Source organism: Triticum aestivum, chromosome 3B, assembly GCF_018294505.1.
Source record: "Triticum aestivum cultivar Chinese Spring chromosome 3B, IWGSC CS RefSeq v2.1, whole genome shotgun sequence".
NCBI lineage: Eukaryota > Viridiplantae > Streptophyta > Magnoliopsida > Poales > Poaceae > Triticum > Triticum aestivum.
Window position 1 is genome coordinate 79570525 of NC_057801.1, and position 20698 is coordinate 79591222.

Genomic DNA, 20698 nt, shown 5'->3' on the forward strand with positions numbered 1-20698 from the left:
CTTGACTACTTCAAACGTCAATTTCTCGGCCCTGGAGTCATATTCATCCCCAAAGGCTACCTCCAATTCGATCTTACCGACTGGATACGCCGATTTATCAGGCACGACTCCATGGAAGACAGTGTTGGACTGCTTAAGGCTTTTATTAGTTAGCCCCATGCGACGGAAGGTCTCATAATAGAGGATGTTGATACTGCTGCCTCCATCCATGAGTACCTTGGTGAATTTATATCCACCCACCTGAGGGGCCACCACCAAGGCTAAGTGACCCGGATTATCAACCCAGGGAGGGTGATCTTCCCTACTCCATAGAATAGGTTGCTCAGACATCTTAAATAACGAGGAACTGCTGGCTCAACAGCATTCACAGCCCTCTTATGAAGCTTCTGGTCCTGTTTGCATAGACTGGTGGTAAACACATGATATTGGCCACTATTCAGCTGCTTTGGATGGCTCTGGTATCCACCTTGCTGCTGCTGCTGACCACCCTGGCCAGATTGTTGGTTATATCCACCTTGATTGCCTTGAGAATTTTGAAAATTGAGATTTGAACCGCCGCCCGGGCCATGAAAACCGCCGCCTCCTGAGCCGCCGCCCTGCTCATTGTTACCATCGAACATGTTGGAATTCTTGAAGGCCTTCATGATCGTATAGTCCTTCCATAGATGGGTAGCCGGCTTCTGCTGAGTGTCGTGCCTTGGACAGGGCTCGTTCAATAACTGCTCAAGCATGGGGCCTGACCCGCTAGACCGGGGAGGTGGCCTCCCCTTACGTTGTTGGTTGTTAGCCTGTGCACCAGTGTTAGCCACAAAATCCAAACTACCGTCAGCCTTACGTTTATTACCTCCTTGATTTGCCGGGTTGTGCTGAGGGCCCTTGCCGTTGCCATTCTTCTTTCCCTTCCCTGTCTTGTCATCATCAGACTCGGGATCCTTGGTACTATCTGAGTCGGAGTACTTGACCAGGGCCGCCATCAGCGTGCCCATATCATTACAATCGCGCTTGAGCCGCCCCAGCTTTTGTTTTAGAGGCAAAAAGCGGCAATTTTTCTCGAACATTAAGACTGCAGAGCCGGCATCCATCTTATCAGATGAATGTATTATGGCTTTAACCCGGCGCACCCAATGGGTTGTAGACTCGCCCTCCTCTTGCTTACAATTCGTCAAATCCACAATTGACATGGGCTGTTTGCACGTATCCTTGAAATTCTGGATGAACCGGGCTTTTAGCTCCGCCCATGAACTGATTGAATTAGGTGGCAGGCCTTTCAACCAAGTGCGGGCAGTCCCATCCAACATCATGGTAAAGTACTTGGCCATCGCAACTTCACTGACCTCCAATAACTCCATAGCCATCACGTAACTTTCAATCCATGCCCCGGGCTGTAAGTCGGCCGTGTAGTTCGGCACCTTCCTAGGTCCCTTAAAATCCTTGGGCAAGAGCTCGTTACGTAGAGCCGGCGCTAGACAGGGGACACCTTCGGTCCTGGTGGCCATACCTGCCTCGATAGAAGTCGTTGGATAAACCGGATACGGCTGGTAAGTCGTCTGCTGAGCCGCTTGCTCAGCCGCCGCCCGCTCAGCCTCTTGACATATTCTGTCTTGATCTACCAAGTTGAAGGCCCCATGGTGCGCCGGGTCATGCCCACCTGGCTGGTTATGGCGCCGGACGTTGCTTGAAATGGTCGCTGACTCCATGTGCCTGCTATAACTCGGGCTTCGGCTTGTACAAAGGGTTGAATGGATCCTGTCCCGGCTATATGAGTATGCCTCCTATTGTGCTAAGGCCGTCTAAAGAAGTTTTCTGACCCGGCGGGTTTCAACCGTCGCCAGAGAGTCGCCATCAACTGGGAAAGCCGCCAGCCGTGCCGCCGCCGCTATCATGTTCTCCAATGGGTTAGAATAGTGACCCGGAGGTGTTGGTACATACTGAGGTGGAGCCGTGTTCATGCGGGGAGGCCCCATCATCTGCGGCTGAACCGGCGCCCCGACCCCGGGTGTTGCAACCCAGTCTGCCTCAGTACGCGGGGAGAGCCACGACGTGTTACTAGGCCCTGCACCAGGTGTATGAAAGAGGTTTCGAGGATCATAAACCGGAGGGAGTTGAGACTGAGTCTTCTGATGTCTTCTCCTCATGACCTCATTAGACGCATTCTGATCTTGCGTGAGCCGGAAAGTCTGTGCCTCAATCCGCTGAGCCTGAACATCTAGAGCCGCCTGTTCTGCGGTTATCCTGACATCTTCCGCTGCTAGGTCTTCCTTAGCCTGCACCATATCCAACTTTAATTGTGCCACGTCCGCATCATGTCGAGCCTGATCCGTCGGGTTGACCACATCGGTTAACAGAGTGGTCAGCTTTTCGATGAGATCCATCAACACCTGAGCCGGCGAGCGCACACGGCCTCCTGCCTCGGCTGCCGCTGACCCGGAGGTCATGGCTGCCGCAGTTGTGGAGTCTTGGATAGGTTGTGTGCCGGCCATGAAGATTCCGACTCTGCTCGACGGCTCGAGGCAATCCGGAATACTGCTGCCATCGGAACAGCCCCCAAGCCCGCCATCTTGAAGTTGATACAATGAATCTGTCTCACCTGTGGATGACCCGCCATCAGAGTAGATGGCCGTCTCACCGTCAGATGCAGATCCTTCAGAGAGCCCTCCGTGGATGCATCCCACGAAGGCATGCTTCACAGCAGGCGAAGCCCGGGCGGGTCTCGCACGCTGAACCATTTCGACGAGGTCGGTGCAGATGTCCGGCTCAAGGCCCAGCTCACCGATCTTGCCGATGAAGACGTGAATTCCGCCGAAGGGAACCCGGTACCCGTACTCAATTGAGCCGGCGTCGGGGCCCCAGCCTGCATCGTCGATGTAGAGCTTGCCGCGACGACTCTTGGTCATCCGGCCCACAGCACCGTGCGCTGGCCCCACGATGGGCACCAACTGTCGTGGAATTGTCACGGCAGATGTCCTAGTGAAAGGACTTGGTCATGGAGCCATCACAACTAGGAAGCTTAAAGGGGTTAATCGGAACAAAAGACACGAGGTTTATACTGGTTCGGCCCCTTACAGTGAAGGTAAAAGCCTACGATCCAGTTTTGAGTGGGATTGCTTATGTCTCGATAACCAGGGAGCGAATTGCTTGACCTAACTCTCGAGTTAATGTTACTTGTCCTGAACCGCCGCCGGGTCGTCCCTTTATATACAGGGTCGACGCCCAGCGGCTCTACAGAGTCCCGACCGGCTCATAAACAGTGTCCGTCTCGATCTCTTAACTATTCTTGCCTTACAATACAAGTCACGCATACATGGCGGTTTATCACTACGGGCCTTAAGTCGCCTCTGGGCTTTGGGCTCTTAATTGAACCGCCATCTCTATCCTGGGTCCTGGGCCTTAACAATATTTGTAAGTATAACCCGGCCCCTCCTGGACGGATCATACCAATAACTATATCCCCAACATTAGCCTTGAGGTGTAATGCACTAAATGGGTATTAGGTTGCGTTGACTACCATTTTGCATTTTGAGAGAATAACCGAAGGTGTAAAAAATGGCATGGTTCTTGGGTAGGACAACGTATACACTCTATTTTGTGACACATTTTTTAATAGGCTGCCAACCGGCATATTACAATTAAATCAAATGATTATCATAACAGGCCATACTTGATCCTCTCAGCAAGCAGGAATCTTTTAGGCTATGAGCACAGTGTCATCAAACCAGAACAATTATATAGTGATATTGTAATGACAGAAAAGAATTATTCTTACATGTCAAGAGATGCTATAGGTTTGAAGACATAATATCCCAAATGCTTAGCCTTATAGAAGATTCTTTGATTGTAATTATACATTTATACATTGACATGCTTGAAACTGAAAGTCTGTTACTATTCCAGCGTTTATCTCAAAGCAAAAAGAATATCAGATAAAAAATAATTAGAGCTCCTTTTTTTTGAAATGAAAAAATCAGAGAACTAATAATTAGAGCTCCTTGCCTCCTTCTTTTAGGTGCAATACTCAAGCCTCCGGATGCTGAGCAGCAATCAAACGAAACCTTTGGTTTTGAACACATACAGTAGAAGAACAACAATGTCTCTGAAATAGTACTGTCACGAACGAACATACTGGAGATGAACTTTTTTTTTTTTTTTGCAGGGAATACTGGAGATGAACTGCACTATGTCATATGTTCAATTCTGCAAATCAATCATAAGTAGCAATAAAAATATCAATATGATTCATACTAATGTGTGAGAGAGAGAGAGAGATGCACGACTGGAATTGCAGGTAGAACATGGTGAGTTTCATCTGTTTATTCCTTCAAGGACAGTAAAAAACGAAACTGAATTTCTAATCAAAATCAACCAGATCGATGAGGGAGAGATGTGCACGAACCATCGTATCTCGGCAAATGCTTGCCGACAGTGCTCGAGTTAGATAGGATTGTAGGTAAGGCCGTGGGTGAGAAAGACCGGACTTGCTACGTGGAGGAGGTGGCCGGAGATGGAACAAAGCTTTCTTCTGAAAAATATAACTTCTTACCAGTTACCACACACACGAGCAGAGCTTCCAACTCAAGCTAACTCAAAAAAAAAAATCACTCAGATCTAAGGAGATAGAGAGTAAGGAGAGCCCCCACCTTCAGTGCAGCTGATGCCGGAGGAGGACGGGGTGCGTCGCTTGGACCAGCGAAGCCAAAAGGGTCCGTTTCATCGGCAATCGGATGCAGGGCTCGGTTCAAGTGCCAAGATTACAGGGGCCTAGGAAAGCAGCAGTGCGCGGGTCTCCGGCGTGGACGACTCACGAAGGAGCAGGACCTCGCCATGAACGCCAGCATCGCTCCTGAAGGTGAGAGATGTTTCAATTTGGTTGTGTTTGCAATGGGTGGCTATATACATCGCCATGAATGCCACCATCGCTCCTGAAGGGTTGATTTGTGCTAGTTGAACCGGATGGAGAAGAGGAAGAGATAACGCGCCAGCAATAAATGATACTACTAGTCTGGGACTGGGAAGGGAATAGACCGGCGGGCCAAAAGCTTTTTTATTATTATTATTAAAGAAGGGCTCTCCCCTTTCGATTTTCATTACTGAAAACCAGACTTACAGAATTCAGAAGACAGACAGCATAAAACAAGTTCGAACTATTAGCATGCCAATGCACGATTCAGTTCAGCCGTAATTAACTGCATGCATGGGTTTTTAGGCAATAGTAATTAACTGCAACGAATTGATGGGCGACATGCTTGGATAAAATTTGTTGAGTTCTTGCTTTGCGTTGATTTGTGTCCTTCGCACATTAAAGCAGGTATAATAGGACACACTCAGCAGGCTATAAGCCATCACACGTCACCAGAATCCCAGCTGGAGGAGAGAGAACGGAGGAAAGAGAAGGGAGCGGGCGTCTCACTAGTCGCCCGGCTACAGCGCAACAACCAAGAAAAAGTGACCTGCATGCAGCCGCATGAGAGCTAAAAAGCAGGCGGTACTTCGTCTGTTCCAATCACATGTGTTTCCTTGCCTTTCTTTACATGCAAGCATTAAATACTATATCCAATCTAATAGCTAGCTTAGAGTCAATCTATTATACTAATGGGCTTTTATGAAGGCTATAAGTGACATGGCATCGGTATATAGCCAGCAGCGGGCTTTCTTATCAGACTAGCCACAATGGGAGTAACTTCGGTAGTAACATGGAGCCCAACTCAGCAAATTTGCTTATGTGGCAGTGAGTTAATGAGGAGAGATGTAGTACTAGTAACTTAGCTAGTTACTGTAACATCACACGTCCCAATGCAATATGAGTCTATAACCTAATAAATGAAGATTTGCATGTTACCATACTTATGTTACTACCCACTATTGAGATAGTAACATAGTCTAGGGATATGTGTATGTTACTAGTGTATGTTACTCTCCATTATGGCTAGTGTTAGCCATGCTCTTACTGGGTGGTCTCACGCGCGCATACATGCAGTTCTCGGGCAGATCGCGGCTGTGTTGCCCGTGCGTGGCGAATCAGAGATAATGAGAGATCAATTACGCCAGAAAAATAGAGGGTTGCTCGGGCACCGCGTAATATCAAAGGGCATGCCTCGCTTGCACCGGACGAACAGGTTTTTTTTTTGCTGAACTAACATGCATGTGTGTTTTCAATGCATGGGCAAAAGTTGCTGATGTGGCACTATCGCTGAGGATGCGGCTAGATTGCTGAGGTGGAGCGAAGTGCATGGTTGCATGTTGATTAGTGATGTGGATAGACTGCATGTCAAGAGAAATGATATACTCCCTCCGTCCGGTGAAGAGTGTACATCTAGAAATTTTAGGACAAATTATGGAGTTGGGTAAAAAATGCATTGGAAAGGTGCAAGTCACCATCTCCCTCCTCTTTAATTACCTAAATCCAATGAGCTAAGTGCATGTAGAAATTAAAATACCATGTGTAGATTGTTATTGGTCTTGATTACCGTGTGATGGGAGAGAAGTATTTTTTTCCCAAGCGTATTGGAAAGATATAAGTACACTTTTTTGTGGACAAATTTTGAAACTAGATGTACACTCTTCACCGGATGGAGGGAGTAGTGGGGATGAACTATTTAGGTATTATAAATGAGATGGATCATATATTTATCAGTGACCAATAGTACCTTGTATGTATGTATGTATGTATGCATGTATGTAAAAGAGGTGGAGTAGTGGCTGGCTTTTGGAAAGAAAGAAAGAAATACAAAGATACTACTATTATATTTCAGCTCTCACTTATTTAGATTTGTGTATGTGGAATAGTTTATCATACTCATTATTCGCCCCTTGCAAAATAGCATAACTATGCTATACCATTAATGTGTTGATGAAACAATTTGCTCGTTCAAGACAAAAGTCATCATCGCTTCATCCAGAGTAGATAGAAACAAACAAGCTAGCTGCTATCTACATTCGGGATTTTTCAGGGAATTACTTGGTAAGAATTCTGTGAGCTCTCGGCGGTGATGATGACCCTGTGTAGGGATTTGGTTGTATTTTCATTTTTGCACAAGGTCTTTTTGCTTACTGTGGGGTAGCTATACTTGTTCTTGAAGGTTACTTTGTGTGCTAATAAAATTACAGGTCTTCTGCAAAAAAATAAAAATAATAAACATAAGTTGAATGCTGTCCATAAAGAGTAGAATAATTACGAAATACCTTCAACTCTTCCTACACGCTATTAATTGAGCACCTACCAACCTTGCGTTTTTGAACAATAAAGCTCTCGATAGATTGATCTGGATCCTTCAATTCTCCGTAGAAACGAGGCACCTCCCCGCAACGCCGCCTCCTTCTCGTTTCCATCCATCACGCCGAATGACCCTCCATCGGACGCCTCCCCGTGTTGGTCGCTCGCTCCTCTCCTCTCCATAGATATGGTGGCTGGCACCCCCGCCTCCTCTCTCTATTTACTGCCCGCCCCCGCCCCCGCCCCCCATTGCTAGCTCCTCTTTTATCCTCAGTCCAACACCTCGCACGCTCATGTACAACATCGTCGACCTGACCTGCCCTACCATGAGGCATCTCCGGTCGGCTTGCTTGTTTGGTCCGCACTCTCTATTCTATGTAAGCCCTGCTTTCTCCATCTAATCTCCTTTTTGAAGGAAATCAGTCAACCTTGGCACTCAGCCAGATGCCGTTTATTATTTATTTATTTTTTCACCTGGTGATGCATCTGTTTACATGGACATGGAAGTGGAGGTGCGGACCAGGCAGGAGCAGAACGAAAACCAAGGCACTAGGAAGTACTATATATGTTCCTGCCGAGGACGATGCGACATATGCATCAATTCACGCAAAGGTTTGTGGAAAAAATATGCATTGACATGTGTAATCCTCCTTTCAGTTCTTAGACCATACTGATTGGTTATGCTCATAGGCCATCGGAAATTCATCGGCGTGCTCGTCCGCCTGCTCACGGTATCGGGGAGCGTCGATTCGCGATGGGATTAGGACGGGGACTCGTAGTGGGCGCGTACAGATGGGACAATTAATGTATGCGCGTGGGACGTATACGTGACGGTCGTTATCGTAGTACGAACGGATAAACAGGACAGACGGATAGCCGTCGGGGCGCTGCGTTGATGTGGACCGTAGGTGCAACCGTCAAGAGAAAACGGTGGCATCTGCTTTTTTATGGCGATGCGTCGGCCCACCTAACACATTAAATGTGGGTGGCCCGTAGAGGGGTGCTTGGTCGATATTAATGGATGCGTGTTCTTCTGGATCGTAGGTGCACACTTCTTCAGTTGCAAAAAAATGGGACTGAACCTTTCCCCCATGCTCGCAGTCTCTGTCTTCAGTTGACGCTTGTTGGATATATCTCCCGGCCACAGAATCCTGCAAGAAAGTTCTGGTCTGAATCCATGCAAGGTTCTTTGCCGGGACAGATTCAATGAAGTTGAGATCAAAGACTAAAACATGGATGAAAAAAAGGATCGGAAATGTTAATGCCCACACGTGTGGGCGTTAGCCAACTCATCCACACGCCTCCATCATCGTCCAGTAACTTCTGCACGAATCTTGGCACGAATTAGCTGATTTTATATGCCACGTAGGATAACTCGCGTGTGTGGTGTGTGAGAGAGGTCGCCCACACATCCGTTTTACCACCCGGAGGGGCTGGTGTGTGGGCGTTTAGTAGTTCGCCCACACACCAGTTTCAGTCACGCACAAGGGCTGGTGTGTGGGCAGTTTGCCATCTCGCCCACACGCCCGCCTCCTCTCCCACACCTAAGCTGCCAGTTGCCATGCGTTTTGCAGTGTACATAGCAACTGCCCTAGTGTGATTGCAAGAAGATGGCAACTCTCTTTTTTTTACCCGAACATGTCAGTTGCCATATGTTTGGCATGGTACATGGCAAACTGCCCTAGCGTGCACGTAAGCAGATGGCAACTCTTTCTTTTTTAAATGGCAACTGCCCTAGCATGCTTGTGAGCACATGGCAACTCTTTTTTTTTACCCGAACGTTTTTTGCCATGCATTTTTTTGTAGCGCTACATGGCAACTGCCTAGTGTTAGTAGGTGGCAACTCCTAAAGTTTTGAAATCATGGCAACTGCAGTAGACCAGACCACACATGGCAATAACTGTAGTTGTCCAAAAAATGGCAATCTGGAACTTTGACCTGAGATGGCAACTGCAGTTGAGCAAACATGGCAACTGTAGTTGTCCGACATGACAACCGTAGTTCAGCGACATGGCAACTGCACTTAAACGAACATGGACGTGCGGGCCTGACGTACCGGGCGTGTGGGCGTTATCTATTTCGCCCACACGCACGCGTGTAAGAGGGACCGGGAGGGAAAAAAAGAGGCGTGTGGGCGCTAGTTGTTTTGCCCACACACAGACGTGTGGGCTGGTCCTCTTAGGCACCAGACAAAACGTGTGGGCAGATTTCTTAACGCCCACACGTGTGACAGTTAGCGGCGTCCAAAAGGATAGTTACTTACTTGGACAGAACAAGCACCCGACTGCGGAAGCATCTCCTGGTGAGGGACGCAAGCAGATGCACGTTGGTCAGCGGTTACATCTTCGGCAACCTCGACCTGAGCAGCATAGTTGGTGAAGACGACGGAGCTGGAACCGGAGGAGGCCCGGACTGCAGAGTTGCCGGTAGAAGCAGAGGAGGCCATCTACAGAAGGTGTTCAGTTGGGATTCAGACGGTAAATGAAAACAGGGGGAGAGCACAAGGTGTGAGGTATGCAGGGGCGTACAGCTTGGTAGTTAAGTACGCAGTAGGCCAGATCCCGCCCAGCAAGTTCGAAAATTGAACTGGGGGAGCTTCCCGCCCGGCAACCCAGAAGAAGAGGTCGGCATATGTTGACACATGTGCAGGATGTGGACACATGGACAGAGCATGCATACATCCATTTTTCCTGCTAGTCGTGGTGCAGATCAGCAATCAAGCAGGCATTATGAAAAGACAGCAATACACAAGCCATTTATTTCAATTCATAATATTAGACATCATTGTGGACCGAAAAATCAAACGACAGAGCTGATGAGAAGTTTTTCAAGACATTAAAGCGGCCACGTCATGCGTGGTTAAGTGAGGTACACATAGTCACGACAGCAGCTGATTGTGAGCAGTCCAATCAGCATTATTTTTGAAAAAGTTGCACTGGTTTAATGGATGACAAGTAAAGATTACAAGAGCACTAAGCCTATGCAGCTGAATACAACAGAACTCTTTGTTTTCCTAGATGGTAATCTGCTCCATGGTTGCATGTTCAACGACATGCAACACCGCTTTAGGCTTGTTGCAGGTGTTCTTCTTGTGGCCACCGACACCACAGTTTGAACATTTGGCCTCCTTCCTTTCCTTGCGAGGGAGATCACCTCTTTGCGGGCATGTAGTACTCTTGTGACCAGGTTCACGACATATACTGCAGAAACGAGTACGCTTGCTTGTACCCCCGCCATCTGGAGCTTGGCTGTTCACTGTGCCCTTGAATTTTTTGCTCTTTGCACCTCGATCATCATAGGGAGGCTTATCCCGGCTGGTAGTAGGTCTTCCTGGTTTACGCTTTCGTTCTGGAGGCTTCAAACCAACAAAATTGCCAACTGCACTCCCTTCAGCATCGCTATCTTCATGGATTTCTGCTGAATGCACTGGAATCATCTCCTTGCCTTTCCCTTTATCTGACTGAATTTTGTCTTCAAGCCCCATGCCATCACGGACGCTGGCCATGGGCGTCAGTGTATCCATTGATTTTTTCAGTATTTCCATTGCACAATCATATGTAGATGTGTTGGCATCACCAAGACGGACAACTTCGAGGGCATGTGTGTACAAATTCAAGTGCCTGAATGTTATAGAATTGACATTAATCTTATCTTTCTGAAGGTGCGCCAGATGATCTGGCAGCAAGTCCCGTGCGTCCTTCGTCCAGCGTTTCAAAATGTGATTAGCTGGTATATGATCCACACCAAGGACATCAAGGACCTACACGTCAACATTTTATCAGGATGCTGTTGACCAACAAGAGAAGGGGTACTTGTTGCATACAGAATGAGGGAGATCTTAACGAAGAAGACTTTTTTTATATGGCACCTTTAATGCATGGCAACAAAGCAATCCCGTGTATTCGAAATTACCACATTCGCACACTATCAGTGCGCCGTCATCGACAACTTCAACTTTGTAGAAAACTCTACACCATTTTTCATGCTTCTCTGGGTGGTGTCGTCGCGCTATATATGTTTTCCACCGGCTCACCTCTTCTATTTTATATTGCCCTGATTCATATAGTACTTCACCAAATTTCTCAAACATGGCTCGTGTGTACACATTGCTGGCATGCTGCTCGAGTGGTGTGTTCACCCTCATAACTGGTGTATTCTGTAAATGAAACATGACAGAAGAAATGTTGGTTATGGATGCTCATACGATGATCGCAAAATCTTTTTTGTTTTGCTTGTCTACGGGAAATATGAAATTAAAAAAATGCCAACTTACTATCATAGTGCGCCTTTCCTCGTAGTTCTCAGCTGCTTCCCTATCAAAAAGAAGTCGCATATATTGCCTAACGAAAATGTGCATGGGGCAGCTTGCTGGAACATAAGTTTTGAGCATATGGTTTGCACTCTCACTGCGTTGTGTGCTTGACATCTTTGCACATAATTTACCATTGAAATATGGCTTTGCCCACTTTTCTCTCGTCTCATATATCTGAGTCAAGTAAGGGTGCCTTTGCAAACCGTGTGTTTCTGTCAGTTGATTCCATGCTGTCTCAAATTCATCAACTGTCAGCATGTGGTGTATTATCTTGTGGAAGTCCATTCGGAACTTGCTCCTCTTCGTGTAATGGGCTCCAATAGATTCTTTTGCCTTTTTCAAGATATGCCACTTGCACCAGCGATGCGTTGTGTTTGGCATCACCTTCTCAATTGCTAATTCCATAGCCCTGCATTGGTCTGTAGGCACACAGCAAGAACAAGTTATTTTTGTTCCAGTAATCATCATTGAATGAAGCTGAAAAACATTCTTCGTGGGACGATTTTGCTGTGAGAATTCAATACAGGAACGTAACTGACAAACAAACCAAATTGTGATTCACAAAGAGCACGCACCTGTTAGTATGGTTTGCGGATGTTTGCCACCCATCATCCGGATAAACTCAGTGAACACCCACTCAAATGTTTCTGTTGTCTCATCTCTAACTAAAACTCCTCCGAATATGATACTTTGGAAATGGTGTTTACTCCGACAAACAAACCGAATGGCATATCATACATGTTGGTTCGGTACGTGGTATCAAAAGTTATAGCATCTCCGATGTAGTGATACTGTGCCCTGCTTGCTCCTGTTGACCATAACAGATTTCGTATACGGTTGTCTGCGTCTGGCTGTACTCTATAGTATAATCCTGAATCTTTTGAACCCAGCTCAGCGAAAACTTCCATTGTTTTTCTGACATCATCATCTGCCTGGTCTCGGCTAATCTGTCCACATAGGCCCCTCAGTGCTCTTTTGCTGAAAGGTACACTGCTCATGGAGCCAAAGAAACTGCCAATTATGTTGTACACTTTGCCTATGCTAATATTATTCGCACGCAACTGCTTGACAACATCTCTTGTATAAATGTCGATATGTCTATGTGAGGGCCAATATATTTTCTGTTCGCACTTGTCCGATAGAGAGTGATTGTGGAATGCCCTGTGTTCACTTATATACCATCCATTGTCCTTTGAACGTAGTAACCTTATCATAGCTGGACATCTGCAACGGCAAGACCTTGTATTACTTCTCTTCGGTATTCCCTGAATTTTATTTTAGGTCAAACAGCAGAAAGTGAGGGATTTTGATTTGCTTGTTTTGAAAGCAATGAAATTTGCATGTTCAGTATGGTACTGAGAGGAATTACATACCGAGCATCCACAGACTATTTCTTGCATACATTTTGTCCTCTCCACATTTAATCTGCTTTTTCCATATCGCACACCGAAACCAATTTCCCAGGAATACAGGTTGTAGTAGTCATATGCTTCTCCAAGTGAATCGAAGCTGTCACCGACAACAGGAACTACAACAGTTTCTCTCTTCTTCTCTGCGTAGCATCTCAATGTTTTTCCAAGTGCGCTTATTCTGCCGGCGCATGGAGGACGCTCAAGAGGGGCTCGGCCAATACGTACTCTGCAACAACCACACATGGAGCATCAGTATGATAGCACCCTGTTTTCTGAGAATAAGCAGTTTTGAAATAGCAAGCGTAATTCAGTTTTTTTCAACCAGCAGCGTGATACACGGGCAGTCATTTTTTTTTTTGCAAAATGATGTGAATATTGCTTTCCATAGTAAGTCCAAAATATCAATACCTTTTTGCCCAGCCAGAGGCCTTGCTTTCGTCTTTGCCGGCTGACTGCTCCGAGCTTGGTGCTGACAAGCTGACCCCTTCGCAGCTGGCGTCCCCATCTAGCTGTACCGTGGTCGTGGCGTCTCCTGCACCGGCGACGCTCGACTGCGCGGCTGCGCACACGAGTGTTTGGGTGGTTACAGCATCAAGCACAGCCTCGCCGCTGCCGAGATCCGGCACCGGAAACCTTCAGTAGGACAGGCGGCAGCAGTGCAGTCAGATCTCAGACGATTTGTGCTCACGAGATCGAAAACGGACTGTAGGAACAATTGTAAATCGCAAAATATCATAGGTACCTGTCAACGGGATCTGCCAAGAACTTGACGCCGCCGGATGCGGCATCCTCGATCGCCATTCCTATGGTTTCCATTGTGGCGGAGGGAGAGGACGGTCAAGCGGGGGAGGAAGAGCAAGGCGTGATCCAGTCGATAAATGTTTTTTCTGTTCACCCGGATATCGTGGCGCCAAAGCGGTGCGGTTGGTAGAGGAGTAATGCGAGGTGCGACGCGTGTATCTTGGTCAAACCCAACACCGTTTAGCTGCCGTTAAGCGAACCCCGTTTTAACTGTACGTATTGTCATGAGCGTCATGTTCGAACGGAACATGTTGTACTGTGCCGTCACGGGGGCGTTATCTGTACCTCCGACGTTACCGTATCCTACCGTCTCGATGTACGTATCCGTGGCTTGGCCCACAAGTGGCATTTAATGCGTCGTTCCATTAGGCCGTGTTCGATTGGCCCATATACCGTGAGCACGCGCGCTCGTGAGCACCGTCGCCACGCCTCATAGGCCATAGCATTTTGAGAGTCACTATTTCGATAACTTACAAGGTTTGGTTTCTGTAGATTTTGAATCTGAGCTGGAACATGCCATCATTCCTCTCTTTCGAAGAGTCATTATTTCATCATCGATGCCGCGGGCAACCAGCTGATGTAGATCTGATCTGAGCCCTTGTGCTGTGGAATTGAACCTGAACCTGAACCTGGATCGTGTCGACGATATGGATAGTCACGCTGTCGTTATCCATTTTTAATCAAGTAAGTTTGCCCCTACATTTTTTCTGTTCCTTTTTCATATTCTCCAAACCATGTAGATTGTAGAGAAAAGATAGATGATGGACATCTTCACTAGTCACTAGGGCTGATTATTACTACCTTTCTCTTGTTTTCAACAGTTGACGACTTCAAATTATTCAAGGAGAGCGTGGCGTACAAGGATGTAAGGTTTCTGCACTTGCATCAACAGATACTTGGGACTTGGTAAATTCTGTTTTGAATGAAGGGGATCTTTTTTGTTCCATCAACGACAAGACAATAATAAGATATATTAACAAAAGTAAATAAGTGATTGGAAAACTTTCTTTACTTTTGGGTAAGTTTAGTTCGGTAAGTTGGTTGATCCATACCCAACGAACTAGATCATTAACACCTTCAGCTCGGAAACTGTCATGGTTACTTTCTTGGAGCTCTAAAAATAGACTGTTCCATCTTCAGTTCAGTAAATAATTGCTCTGAAAACCGGGATATCTTTTTTTGTTAGAGATAAAAAAATGGGATATTTTAGTTACTCTTACAAACCGCATTAGAAACACAGAACCGCTGCTCAAGCTAGGCGCGCAGAATAATGATGACTAATTGGCTAAAATCGGGAGATACTGAACTCAGAAACTCAGAAACTGAAACTCACACATTGTTGTAGCTGACAGCAAGAATAATGTACAACGGGAAGAATACGAACAAGAATAATGTACAGCTAGAGTTAGCATGTATATATACTCAAACAAGAAGAATACAAATAGGTATACTTGAGGATTTGTTTGTGTGATCATTGGGAAAAATGTACTAGTAGTGTATATGTTTGCTCTTAGTTGCCTTTTCCTTGGCTGAATCTCTTATTATTGCACTCCTCAACATAAGCTCTCATTCCCGTACGAGGTTGCGGCTGTGATTTTCTTCTCATATAGATGAGATAGCACAAGAAGGAACACCTAAGTTATTACGTATGGTGAATCTGAGCGAGGGACATTGGCGATGGGTATGGGCACGACAGTGGACACCGGATGTTGAACATAATTATGGAGCTAAGAATGGTAAGAGCAAGTTCATAGGGTGCATGGATCACTAGCAAAGCTCATGGCAAAACTAAACTTAATGTTAACACGCTGACAGCAACATTATTTAGCAAGTTTGGAGCATGATATGAACAATCTACAACAAGTCATAAATGCAACCAGGGGCATGGATGGATAGAGCATCACATGTATAATAAAACATCCTTAGTGAATATCTCCATATTATGCATAGAATGACTTGTAGCAGCAGGTTTACATAGCATCATGTTGTAACAGATTCAGCCTAGCAAAACAGTAACAGCAAGTACCCTACTTCACGAGCTCGATGTACTCACTACAAAACATACAAAAATATATGGAGTGCACCAATGCAAAGATGGCATGAAGTATATCAACACTCATGTAGACATAAAGCTCAAAATATGCACACACAAAATGCAATGAAAAAGACAAATCACCCAGTTTTGTTAACAGACAGCAGTTAACATCATATAGCAATATTGCAACGATGATTTGGGCATCACGATGGACTCAAACAAGCATGTCATAATGGAACAATATGAATAGCATCTCATAATGAACATTTTGATATATTATATGCATGAAATGGAGCAGCAAACACAAGTTATGGCATGATGAACAGGGCAACATAATATGCAAATCTTAGGACATCAGATTTTTTACCCTCGCGAAAAGTGGACGGGGACGTTCCGGGACGGAGAGATCCGGGCGTGGGGGAGGCGTTTGGTTCGTTGAACTGGTGGATCTGGTCCATCTTCCTGGATCCGGCGAGGGCGAACTCCGGCGATCTCCTAGCGGCGTTGGGAGGAGCTGGAGGTGGCCGGCGACGATGGGGGAGGGCGGATCCGGCCGTGTCCGGCCCGGATCCGGCCGAAGGCGAGGCCGGCGGCGGTGGAGGATGGCGGGTCGGCGAGGGCGAGGCGGTGGCGATGCACGCCGGCGGCGGGGTGGCGCGGAAGCCGAGGCACGGGGCACAAGGGGAGGCCAGCGGGCGGCAGCGACGGGAGCTGGGCAGCGGGGTGGCCGGCGGCGACGAAGGCGGAGGGCGCGGCGGCTCGGGTCGACGCGGGCAGCGCAGCCCGCGGTGGCCAGCACTGGGCGGTGGAGGCGACGGGGTCCGGCGAGCGTCGACCGGCGGCGGGGTCCGGCGACCGGCGAACGGCGGCAGGATCCGGCGAGCGGAGAGGATCGGCGCGCGGGTCCTGGCAGCGGCGCGGGAGACGGCCGGCCGGGCCTGCGCGGGCCCGCGATGGGCTCGGGCGGGCCGCGGTGGCCGCGGGCGGGGGATGGCGGCGCAGGACACGTGGTAAGGTGGGATTGGACGGGGCGGCGGTGCTGGACATGTCCTGTGCGGGACGGATGTGTCCGGCGGTGCGAGGGGAGGAAGCTAGGGTTTGCACCGTGAATTTCGGGGGAATAGGCAAATTAATAGGTAGAGGGAGCTAGGAGAGTCCAAATGGGGAGCGATTTTCGCCCACACGATCGTGATCGAACGACCGAGATCATGGAGGGGGTTAGGATGGGCTAGTGGACTGTGGTGAAGGGGTGCTGGGCTACAAAGAGAAGGGGGTTTCAGGCTACGCGGTTAACCGTTGTGGCATCAAACGACCTCCAAATGGAACGAAATTTGACGGGCGGTCTGCTGGTGCTATACCAAGGCCACTCGGCAAATCTCGGCCCATTCCGAGAACGTTTTTATCCCGCTCACGAAACAAGGTCTGAGAGGGGCGACGGGCGCGTGTGAGAGTGGTCGGGCTCAGAACGGACAACGGAGAGAACCGACGGAACCCAAACGGATGCAAGTTTGAAAAACATGCAGATGAAGTGCAGATGATGACATGGCAAAATGCAACATGCAAGCAAATGACACGGCAACAATGACGAATAACTGAAAGACACCTGGCGCATCGAATCCGGGGCGTTACAACTCTCCTCCACTAACCCGAGATCTTAGGAACGAGACGGGGGAAAGAGGATGAGGTGAAACAAAAACGCAAGAGGGAAAATGAACAAAGTCAAGAACACTCTAGTAGGAAAGAGGAATGTTGAATAAAACAAGAAGCAAAAGCTCAAGGAATAAGACTGAATTTGAAACCACTCCGGTTAGAACAAGATAGAAGCGGAATAAGCATGAAAGAACTTAGGCAGAACTTTGGCTGAACAAGGAAAGAATAGAACATGAACTTGAGAAGATGGAATGATACTTGACGAGAGGAACAACACAAAACCTCCGGAAGACTTGAAAGAGTGGAATGAGAAGAACGGGGAAAAAGATGACAACTTCTGCCAAGAATGAAATAGAGAGCATCCTTAGAAGGAGGGATTGAACGGAGTTGTTGAGAAAATCAACAACGCAAAGAATAAGCTTGTCGTGGACTTATGGATAACATCTCAAATTTATGAGGTGATCGCCGACCACAAGCGGAAAAGATTAAATAGCTGAGACGAACGAAGAAATACAAAACTCCACTTCAAAAGAATATGGAGAATTAATTGCACTTTGAGATGCAAGAAGGAAGATACTAGAACTCCTTGAACAAGAATCTTGATGAACACTTGAAGAATGAATTAAATCATGACGAACCACCGTAAGAACTCCGGTAACAAAAGAATGACGAGATAAAATTGAAGGATGAAAGAATAAGATTAAAGCCTTGCGATGATTCAGGTGGAGGTTCGAGACGAGATCACCGAGAAAACTTGGAACTCCAGAAATAAGGATGAACAACACATAAGTGAGAAATTGGTAACACGAACAAACTCCGGTAGAAAAGAATTTGACACTTGGATGAAACAAGAATAAGAATTATGTTATGTGTATCCTCCATCAATTAAATTGATGAGAAGCAGTGGATTGCATACAACTTATCCGCGTTGAAAAGGACTAAGGGGGAATATAGTGCCAAATTTGGGAAGGTCTTCATGAGCCACCGGTAGGATTGAAAAGAACGAAAGAATTGATATGATGAGAACGGAAAAGGAATCTTCAACAAACCACCGTGAAAATGTAAACAAACGAAGAGAAGAGAACGAATCGCCAGAAAGAATTAGAAAATGAACGAAGATACTTGAGTGAAACAAGATGCACGGGAACGAAGAGATCGTGAATTGAGTAAATAAAGCTTGAACGAAGCATCGGTACAACTATGGAACGAACGAAGCTGAAAACTTGGAACGAAGAAATATTCTGAAATGGAGGCCTCCGGATCAACGAAACGGGAAAGCAACTCCTAAAATACTCCGGATGGGTAAGAAAAGAATCTCTGACAAACGGAATAACTTGGAGGATAACATGAAGCTAGTACCACGAATCTCTGGGAGAACAGACAAGATTTAGAGGAAAAACTCTTCTTCGGTCTTCAAACGTTGAGAAGGACGACGAGAAACACCATCAAAATTGTTGAGATACTCCAGGAGAATGAAAAGAGGAAAGATTGACCCGAACATGGGAGAATTTGAAAACCATCTTGGAGGAGGCATCTTACTGATGAAATTCATACTTACGTCAAGCTTTGAAAAATAATTTGAGAATAACTCCGGGAAAATTAGAAGAGTCAGGTAAGGTCCTGGGAAAAGACTTGTGGGTTAGGGCCCACTAAAGAGAAAACACCGTTGGAAAGGGATGTTGAACAGATAGATGATGCATCGGAACAATTGAAATATTTTAATGAGGTCCAACCTCGAATTAATTCGAACATAGACGAATCTTCTGAGATGTCTTGAACACTCCGGAAGGATAAACTGGCGAGAGGCGAACGAGCAAGGGGAAAACATTTGAGCCGAGGAAAAGAATATGATCAACACCGAATACTTGAATTGGGTCCACCAAAAAATAAAAACAAGATGAACAATGACGAACTAGGCGAGAATTCACCGGTTCAACTAACTGAGGGAAGACTGAAGAGGCTCCGCATGAATGAAGTTGATGCTCGAAAGAGACTCAGGCTCCAGTGAGAAGAGGGTGGGAGGGCGGGAAAAACAAAGGCAACTTGGAAGGGGAAACCGACGAATATCTTGAAGAGAAAACACCGATTGAAATCATTGAAGAAAGAAAGCAAAGACTTCGCACGAGTAGGATGGATAATCGATTACGGACTCCGGTTCCGATAAGAAGAAGGGAGGGAGGGTGGGAAAAAAACAAGGATAACTTCGGTCAGGGAAACACCATCGAAAGAGAAAGAACTGACGACTGATGTTGCAAAAGATGACGAGGATCGAAACCACTCGAAGAGAAATGCGCCGGATTGAAAAGAGGATGGGCAACGAACGAAAAAACTAACCGCCTGATCCTAAAGAAAAATTTGAAGGGGAAGAGGAGTAAATCAAAACACCTACGTCAAGATTCCTCACCAGAGCGACGAAGGGGCTGAGGAGTAAAAAGAATTCCTACTCTCTGATATAACTAGACTCCAAAAACAGTTTTCTTCTAGACTCAACAACGGCCAACTACGAACAATCAAGGGGGCTCCTATGGTCGGTCGAGGCTCTGATACCAACTTGTCACGCCCAATATGTGATACTATCCTAAAGAGACTCGAAGGTCCCACCAAGGATAGAACCGCATATTGATACGCTTTTGCAAGGTGGATATCATTACATCAACATTACATAATAGATGGGGATACATACAAAAGGCATACAATGCCACACGAATACAACATCATCTTACATAAGAGCACCATTCGACTACGGATGAAACACATAAAGAAACTCAAACGACATCCACCCTGCTAGCCCAGGCTGCCGACCTGGAACCTATCCCCTGATTGAAGAAGAAGCAGAAGAAGAACTCCAAAACAAGGAACATCGCTCTCGCGTCATGATCATCTCAAACCTATACCTGCAACTGTTGTTGTAGTAATCTGTGAGCCATGAGGCAGCAATCCCATTACCATGGGTATCAAGACTAGCAAAGCTTAATGGGAAAGGCAGGGGTAAAGTGGTGAGGTTGCAGCAGCGACTAAGCATATATGGTGGCTAACATACACAAATGAGAGCGAGAAGAGAAGGAAACGGAACGGTCGTCAACTAGTAATGATCAAGAAGTGATCCTGGAACTACTTATGTCAAACATAACCGAAAACCATGTTCACTTCCCGGACTCCGCCGAAAAGAGACCATCACGGCTACACATGCGGTTGATGCGTTTTAATTCGTATCTGGTGTCAAGTTATCTACAACCGGACATTAACAAATTCCCATCTGCCACATAACTGCGGGCATGGCT

The 20698-nt window shown here is 46.7% G+C and overlaps 1 protein-coding gene and 1 long non-coding RNA gene across 3 annotated transcripts; both read right to left on the bottom strand.

The window, feature by feature from the left end:
• Positions 1–3798: 3798 nt before the first annotated feature.
• LOC123068735 (uncharacterized) lies at positions 3799–9241 on the bottom strand. The gene is made up of 2 exons (XR_006431971.1): positions 4635–9241; positions 3799–4516 (listed from the first exon to the last, which is right to left on the bottom strand). It is a non-coding gene; the product is annotated as an uncharacterized lncRNA (long non-coding RNA).
• Positions 9242–10101: 860 nt separating this feature from the next.
• Positions 10102–13840, bottom strand: LOC123068734 (protein FAR1-RELATED SEQUENCE 5). 2 transcript variants are annotated; one of them, XR_006431970.1, is made up of 7 exons: positions 13674–13840; positions 13340–13564; positions 12893–13157; positions 12095–12784; positions 11481–11938; positions 11120–11363; positions 10102–10967 (listed from the first exon to the last, which is right to left on the bottom strand). XR_006431970.1 is itself a non-coding variant. In XM_044491359.1 (7 exons), the coding sequence occupies exons 4-7, from the start codon at positions 12129–12131 to the stop codon at positions 10221–10223; spliced, it is 1530 nt and encodes a 509-aa protein (XP_044347294.1). In that variant the 5' UTR covers positions 12132–12784; positions 12893–13157; positions 13340–13564; positions 13674–13839; the 3' UTR covers positions 10102–10220. The 2 variants fall into 2 exon arrangements, 1 of the variants encoding a protein (XP_044347294.1); XM_044491359.1 differs by having other exon boundaries at positions 11076–11363; positions 13674–13839.
• Between the last annotated feature and the right edge of the window lie 6858 nt (positions 13841–20698).